The following is an 8,587-nucleotide window of genomic DNA, read 5'->3' on the forward strand; positions in this document are numbered from 1 at the left end:
AGCTATTCTTGCCTCCACAAAAATTGCATAACATAAAAAGCAATATCACTTTCCACACCTTCAATAAACATGCTTTCAATTGACCACATGTCGCATGCTGTGGTCATTTATAGGAATTGCGTATTAAAAATTGTAAGAGATTCTTAAAAATTACTCACCGTCCTCAAAATTCTTCTTTCTTCCTCCACTCTGACAACATCTGAAAAACTGGTGTAACGAACGGTTCATGAGAGACACCTACCAACGTGTGTTGGAACGACAGTAAGCGCAACGCAGTAGAGCCATCCTACATAACAGAAAAAGCACTGTTGCAACGTGCCCATGTTGCAAAGTGCCCCACTTTCCCCTATATATGCAAGAAGTCAGCTTAACTTGTTGGATAGAATAAAATGTACGAGGGTAAGTCATTAAGTAGGTAATAAACATTTACTTAAAAAATACTATGCGAGATACTTACTTGAAAACCGTTCATAATCCCCATCAACATTGACACACATATTCCACAGCTTTATCTATGGGCTGCTGTTCCAGTCACAGTCAAGCCTCACGTTCAACATCTCCATCGTCCGCAAAACGTTTGCCGCCACCGTGAGCACACTTTTCGGAATTCAAACGATCATGCATTATGCTGTAGGCTAAACCATGAGAACACCCTATTGCTGTATATCGTTACTCGCCTGTCAGCCTGAATCATCTCCTCCACGTACACCAGATTATGCTGCCACCTAATGACACATTTAGAAACCACTCGCTACTATTTTCAGCTCACCCACTTCAGTTTGTGACCTATTTACTGACTTCCCCTCGTAAGAATCGTTTAATACTGTTTACTCTTTCTTACATACTGAAATGATTATTATAAATGGCGTAACTTTTGTAGATAGAGAGACAGATGACTGATATTCGAAATATTTCAAATGTAAATGGTTTTATAATGGAGAGATGGTAATAAATATTTGCAGAAATATTTCTTAGAAAAAGAATATTTGGAACATTGTTCAGTCTTCTTGGATATTTCTACGGCTATTGACTATGTCGTTATTCTATTATATCGCTAGGGCTTTTTCTTTCACTAGAATGAAATTTACAAGAGAGGTAACACAAGAGTTTTGGGATCATAGCAACTTATATGAAATTGACAACGGTTAAGCGGATGGAATCACCTTTAAACTGTCAATTATGGGATAAAACTGAGTAAAAACTTTACATGTTCTGATTTGTTCCAATCTCCTGTTGAAATAACGATTTATGCACAAATTAATAATTGTTGTATGTACATGAACATTTGGTGAGGTTCGCCGAAGTGGGTGTATAGAAGAAAATTGTAAAGAAGAAGGTAACGGAATAGGAATAGGAATAGAAAAGGGTAAAGTCCTTCATATATAAAATGTATGGGTGTGTACAGCATAATAAGTTGTTAGGTCAAGTTTATAACCGCAGAAAATGTGCTACAAATTGACATTCATCTGAGACTGAGGGAATATTATGGGGATGAATGTGTAGACATCAGTACTGTGCGATCTTGAGTTTATCATGCTCTTAAAGAAAACCCAGCTGAACACGATTCCGATGACCTCCATCAGTTCTAGTTCCTGGCCTTTCACTCCATTCTCTCACATAGCTGAGATTTTTTCAGCTGTGGGTTTTCTTCAAGAGCATGATAAACTCAAGATCGTGCAGTACTGATGTCTAACACATTCATCCCCATAATATTCCCTCAGTCTCAGATGAATGTCAATTTGTAGCACATTTTCTGCGGTTATAAACTCGATCACGGCACGCTACTTCAGGCGCTTCACCAACATTGCATGGTTACATGCTGACATTTTCCTCGCAATAGTTCAGCACCCCCTGGCGATAGAAGTTTGAAACCTTCAATGGAGAAGGTGGAAAGTCTTATAAGTGCAATGTATGGTTGCTCAAAATCCAAAATGCGTTTAGAAGGTAACAAAGAAAATAAAAACATAGGAAGCGTTGCTTTTCAGCACGCCCTCGTATATATACTTTATTGCAGAGCCATTTCAGGATTGTAATGTTGTTCGTTGACATTCCAAATTACAGTTTGCAGAATTTCAACACAAAATGTTAATAAGAAATGAAATTAGACATGCCATATTTAATGCAAAATGTTGAATTTTTCACGAGTTTTGTATCTCCTAAACCAATTAAATCTCAAACTCAAATTTTTTACTGAAGTTACTTATCCTGAAGTACTGTATTGTGTACAAATTTCAGATTTTAAAACAACTGCCCACCAGAGATATTTAACCCTGAACTTGGAATTTTTTAACAAAAAGTACATGTTTATGACCCTGTAGAAAAACAAATATTAAAGTCTCAAGCTTCAAATAATTTTGACGTACTCTATTGGTACACAGGTACTTGCGCAAAAAAATTCAAGTGTCAAGCAAACTGCCTTCCCCCTCAAAAAAATGTCCGAAAATGTCATTTTGAGCGATTAAAATACACAATTTTAACCTTAAAATTTATTATGAAGGAATAATATTTAGAAAATTACAGAGAAATATAATTGTAGCCTATAATGTGCTTAACATCACAGATTTTGTCTCATTGTCGTAGGACTTACCAGAGCTTAGAAAAAAAAGTTGCCGCTGATGCTTACGAATGGAGAAAATGACGCGCGCCATGATAAAAAAATGCCCGCCATCTTCAAATCGGTGATAGTAAAAATAAAATAAGAGTGGTTCTGAACTGTCAATATATGAGGTTCACACCACTCAAAAAATACACTTTTTTAAAAATGGTCAAGCAACCAGGTTGTATGATTTCATATGGATTGACCCAATAGTGAAATGGTGGTGTAGAGTGTTATTACAATATCCGAAATATACTCGTAAATGGCATAAATGTATCTTGCTGAATAATGAATAAATTTACTTAGTAAGAAAGAAATTTTAGTTAGTTTTAGATGTTTAAGAATTCTTAACAGAAGAGAAGAAAATATGTGTTCCCTTCTTGCTTAATTATCATTAAATCGTCTTACCGTGAATACCACTGGTAATTGTTTAAAAATATCCTACGCAACAAACAAATTGAAAGTACAGTACAAAGTAGCGTCCAATTTTTCCTATGGCTTTATTTTTCTGGCAATATGTGTTCTCCTTTAAATAACTGGTCACTGTAGTAGCTTAAAATTCGTTCGAAAAATAAGTTTTCCAAAAACTTTTTTATTTTTACAATTGCACTTTTGTTTCTTGTTTGTAAGCAGACGCTTTACAATTTACAATATTAATACACACACTTCTTCGTTTCTTACACTCCAATGGCGTTACACGAAGTAATAATCTTGATATATTGTACAGGGTGAGTCAAAAGGTACACGACATCTCTTTTCATTTCGGAAACGGAATGAAAAATGAAATATCTGAGTATTCCGTCCAGCAAACAAAGGTTGAGGAGTCTATCTTTCAAGGTATATATATTATGCTATTGTATAACAGTATGATAAGAAGTAAACTCGAATATGCGTCGGTTGTATGGTCTCCTGGGTTTATATCTTATACAAATAGAATAGAGCAAATTCAAAAAAGATTTCTACGGTACTTATACTACAAGAAGAATCAAGTATCTGCTTACGAGATGAAATTATGTTATAAGTATTTATTGAAAGAGTTTTGTTATGTAAGCCTCAGTAGTAGGAGAGAATTAGCACAACAAATATTTATTTACAAAACAGTAAATGGAATTCTGGATAATAGTAACTTTCTTCATCAGTTTAAATTTAATACTAGAAAATCTAATCTTCGGATGCGACACCTTTTCCTCTGTGATATACCGAGAACAGAAAAATACAAATCATCACCTATATTCAGACTTTGTTCTGCATATAATAATATTTCTACAAAGCATGGAAATCTGGATTTTAGTCTGACACTTTCCTTGTATCTAAAACACTAAAACCAATTTTTGAAAAAGACCAGATATACATCTGTGAATCCATTCTACTATGCATTTTTCCTTTGTTCTGAAATTATTTTACCTTCTATGCTATTTGTATTATTATTGTTATTATTGTTTCCGTTCAATACTATGTAAAGGCTATGTTCTGAACAATGAATATTTATGTATATGGTTGGATGTATATATGTTTCTTTCATGTAGTACTTCACTTATTATCTTGTGTGTATAAATGCGTTTGTGTGTGTGTTTATATGTAATCTACACTCTTATATGTTTATTATTTGAATTATGTAAGCTTACCTGTAATTGGAGATTCTCTCTGTAGGAAGCAAACGAATAAATAAATAAATATAACCGCAACATGTACCACACCACATATGTATATGTATACTGATTGCAGAAATGAATTTATGAGGATGAAACTAACCTAGTTTGATATATCTCATTTAAAAACACTTGACCAAATTCCAAAATGTCAAATTTCAATATGGCAGACATGTTGAGGTTATATCCTGAACGGTAGGTCTCCTCACCCTTCGTTTGCTGGTGCACTCCATTTCGTTGCCGAAATAAATGGATGTCCTGTGGCTTTTGGCTCACCCTGTATTGAGTTCTACGTTGTGGTGACTTATATGCTTGATAGGGACGTCGCTGTTTCCGTTTCTCTTTACAGAAAGATTCCACCTTTCAACTGGGTAGCCGCAAGCCTCGCTGTCTGTTTCCCGGGGTTGGCTGATCCTTTGGTGGGCGACGGCCACTGTCTTCGCTATGGCACTGACTCCAGCACCGTCACAGAGACGCTCATGCAGTCGTCGCGACGGACCACGTCAGGATCTGCCACGTCACTGCGGCACGTCCACCTCAAGCTACCTGCCACGGCTCTGCAGCCCAACTCGGCGCGGAAGGTTACAATGTCTGTCGTGTAGTGGCAGCACCGTACGGGGAAGATTTCTTTTGTTTTGTTTTTAAGAAAAGAATAAGGCCTAGTCAGAATGTCCAAGCGTTGGCGTACGTTTGTTCTCGTCGTTATCAAAGCGAAACACTTTGTAAAGTACGGAGAATTATTTATTACAAGATAAGTCATGTTCTTTCTTTGCATATAAATATTATTATTAATAAACTTACAACAGCAAATGTTGAGCTGTATGTAAATAAGATGGGTTGGAAATGAAATACGAAAAGAAGGAGGGAAAAATTTTCCCTTGCAAGTGGTGTTCATTAAAAATCTATGTGTATCAGGTATTTATTGAGTGTCTAACCTGTGTCGCGTTGTAGTGACACTTTCAGTAACGTTTCTTATTATTATTTATGATACTTTTCTCTTCAATTTCATCGTGTCATTCTTCAAATGTAGGCCTACAACCACCTCGCCAGAGGTAAGATACTGAATAGATGTTGCCAGTATATCGTCATTGTTTTTGTTGCAAGTGACGTCCATTCATGCAGGGTATAAAACAAACAACGTAAGTAGTTAACACTTTCTCATTACGTATTATTCGTAAACGCCAGGAAAACTGGAAAAGTATTTCTCGACGCCAGTCAAGTATTTTGCTAGAAAAGTTGTGCTATCAGAAGCAAAAGTGTGCTGTACGATACAATCAAGTTTTTAAATGCGGAGTCTTCGTCGTACTGGGTGGAACATGCTTCCGTATGGAAGAGCATGATTGTTTATAATGAGTTTCTAAGTTCAAAGAAAATCGATTATCTGTGACTAGTTGCAATGCACTTTTGCTCCTGACTGCACGTTGTTACTCAATTCATGCTGTGACTAAAAAGTACACAATTGTGATATACTTTGCAAGGTTTATCCTGAAACCTCTCTGCCGTTTACAATCCTTATCTTTTGCTGCTTAAGATCACTGGAAGTGATCTGTTTCAGGGTAATCCATATTGAAGAAAAATGTCTAGCTAACAAGAGAAGGATCTACGTTAATAATCTCTATATTTGTATTTGACAATCAAAATTTATATATTGGCATATTTTTGTATTTTGTCGAACTATTTGCTACTAGAATACTATAGTTATATTTACAACAATATTGAAACTGAATTTTATATTTGCAAAAAGAGGAGGGTATGGACAAAGAATATTACCAAGGAAGTAGGACAAAGATATTATATATCCATAATTCAAGACCAACCATTGTTAGTACGTAAATTGGTGTTCGGAGTTACCTTTGAGTTACTGGGGGACTTTTTTAAAATATATATATGTATATATAATTATTTTCCGGATTATTGCGAAGACTTGTCCGTCTCCTTGGTCACTGTTTTGAATCTACTGCTCTGCTTCTGATTCTCGAAAATGGGTCTAGAAAAATACATTTATTCGCAACAATGTTGAATGGTTTGTTATAATTTCAGTTCAGTTCTCGTGACGCTAACAGCCACGTCGTACGTGAAGAGATATTTCTCCAGAAATATTCTTACTCCTCTCCCTGCAATTATTTCGAAAAAATGACCAGTATTCCTAAGGGAGAGATTATTGCAAAAAAAATAATGTCATGATATTTAAACAATGTTGATACTTTATTAAATTAATTAATTTCCTCCGTTTTCATGTAGAGGAGCGAAGGTACTAATTTGGTAGTATTAGCTTTAGAAATGTGCCGAAAATCCACAGATATCCTGAGTAAAACTACTGAATAAAGAAACTTATTTCGCCATTGCTGTGATGGTGCGTGGACTGCAAGTATTCACGGGCTGGCAACATATTAAAGCAAATGCATACAAGAAAACTGTAAAATATTGGATTGGAGTGCCGTTTGCAATAATTGCAGAACCTGCGATTATTCAAGGAAGAAACCATAGATATTATCAACATGAATTTCACATTAACCAAAACAATCGGCATGGTTATTCTTATCAGTACCCTTGATTATCGAGAATATATGCATCCAAATCACTAGAGAACCACTGAAAAACTGCAAATAACTCGCATTTTCTGCAATGCTTTAAAGGCAGAATTTGCATATTTTGCGTTGTCGAACTACAGAAATATCCACTTAATGAAGGAAATGGCGCAATTATTTCTCCTAATAAACTATGAGATTTGCATTTTGAGTACATAGATTCTGGCCTAACTCTCCGATTCCAATTTCATCGACACCCAGCTGAGCTATTGCAACATTAATTTGTAGAGAAAGTAAGCGACGTGATTGGTTTCTGTGTGGGTGTTTCCTACACGTGACAACAGGCTCTTCGGGTAGCCAATCAGACAGTGTTATTCTTTCATCGTACCCTTAATTCTTATATGATTGGAGCATAGGAATTGGCGGGACTAGAGTAAATAAATATTCTGAAATTTAAATTTAGTACGAACCTTTCATTTGATAGCTTGTTCTTTTGTCGCGAAATCAAAGCTTGAAGGACAAATCTTCCGGTTTAACGGAACTAGAGAAGAATATCTTGTTTTTTGTGCTGCCAACTTTTCAATGAGAGAACTCTTCAGTTAAGGTTGTGGGACGGAAAATTTTATCTACGCCGATCTTAGCGTGTATGACGATGCTCCGTAGGTACGTTACATGGGTAATGTAAACAAATAAACAATAGGTAATGATTAAAACAATATTTACCTTTTGTGCCAAGGTAAGTTCCATCAGTTGGAGCCCAAGAGATTGTATAGGGGTAGAATAAATGTTACAGTTGAAATTGCACACCACGGGGTTAGTTTACTTTATATGATATAATTGCTAGATAAGAGAACATGCATAAAACACTTACATTAATGCCCCTTTCATTCCTACATTCACTCTCTCACGCATACTTCGGAATTTCAAAAGACGTCATTAATTTATACAAATTTAGTTTCGGGTGATGTTTAAAAACAGTAGCATTGATTACATCTTTTCCTATTTTTTCATTCACGTTTCCGTTTCCGGGTATCTTATGTTCAGGTAGGAGCTTAAGCATGGACGAAAACACTACTCCTTTATGCAGGTATAATTGAATGTTATTAGGTTTACCTTTATATTGTTACTTTTTCAGGTTAAATTTGATCACCGTTATATAATTACATCGACAATTTATAGTGTCGTACAATCTGAAGGTTAAGTACTTTGCCTAATTGAATTACTGAAAGTTGTACTCTGATTTACATGGTAAAATTATCGCTGATACGATCTAATCACCGTAATAAGCAATGTCAATTAGTAATTTATACGTAAATATGCGAGTTCATTGGGCGTTTATACTTACGACGGGACGAACGAAGCTTCTACATTTACAGACGTCGCACTTTTTCACTTGGCTTACCTTGCCGGATCTGTTTGATGTAATCCTCTTGGCGATGTTGATGCCCCTGGCGGCGTGATGAACGGGATGGCTTCTAGGCGGTAAGCCCTCACACTTCTAGATATCAGCATCTTCAAGGGAGGTAAGGGGTTGAACGCCCCCACGTGGGCTCTTTCCCGCTCTCTACTCTATCGTGGTTGTATACAATCCCGGGCGAACTAAACACAACACTGATTGGTTACACACAAGAGGCGAGTACTTGTAAGCGCGGATGGTTCCCGAGAGGTGATGAAAGAAAAACTGCCTTTTTCGCTTACCCGCTTGTCTATTTATGTGCTACTCCAAATGTTCGTCATGATACCCTCTCGGTCTCAAACCGTGGCATCTTACCCTTCTATCTTTGCCCGTGTAATTTAAGTTCCTTGACCTATGT

At 36.2% G+C, this 8,587-nt stretch overlaps 1 protein-coding gene across 1 annotated transcript in view; it reads left to right on the top strand.

Annotated features, from left to right (window-relative positions):
* LOC146001558 (cardioacceleratory peptide receptor-like) overlaps positions 1–4,790 on the top strand; it is a 450,055-nt gene extending 445,265 nt beyond the window's left edge. Inside the window, exon 10 of the mRNA XM_083139031.1 lies at positions 4,595–4,790. Coding sequence (XP_082995157.1) covers positions 4,595–4,657 — 63 coding nt within the window. The 3' untranslated portion in view covers positions 4,658–4,790. The remainder of the gene's footprint in view (positions 1–4,594) is intronic.
* Positions 4,791–8,587: the final 3,797 nt, after the last annotated feature.

This window comes from Lepisma saccharinum, chromosome 17 (genome assembly GCF_977018435.1).
Source record: "Lepisma saccharinum chromosome 17, izLepSacc3.1, whole genome shotgun sequence".
Lineage (NCBI taxonomy): Eukaryota > Metazoa > Arthropoda > Insecta > Zygentoma > Lepismatidae > Lepisma > Lepisma saccharinum.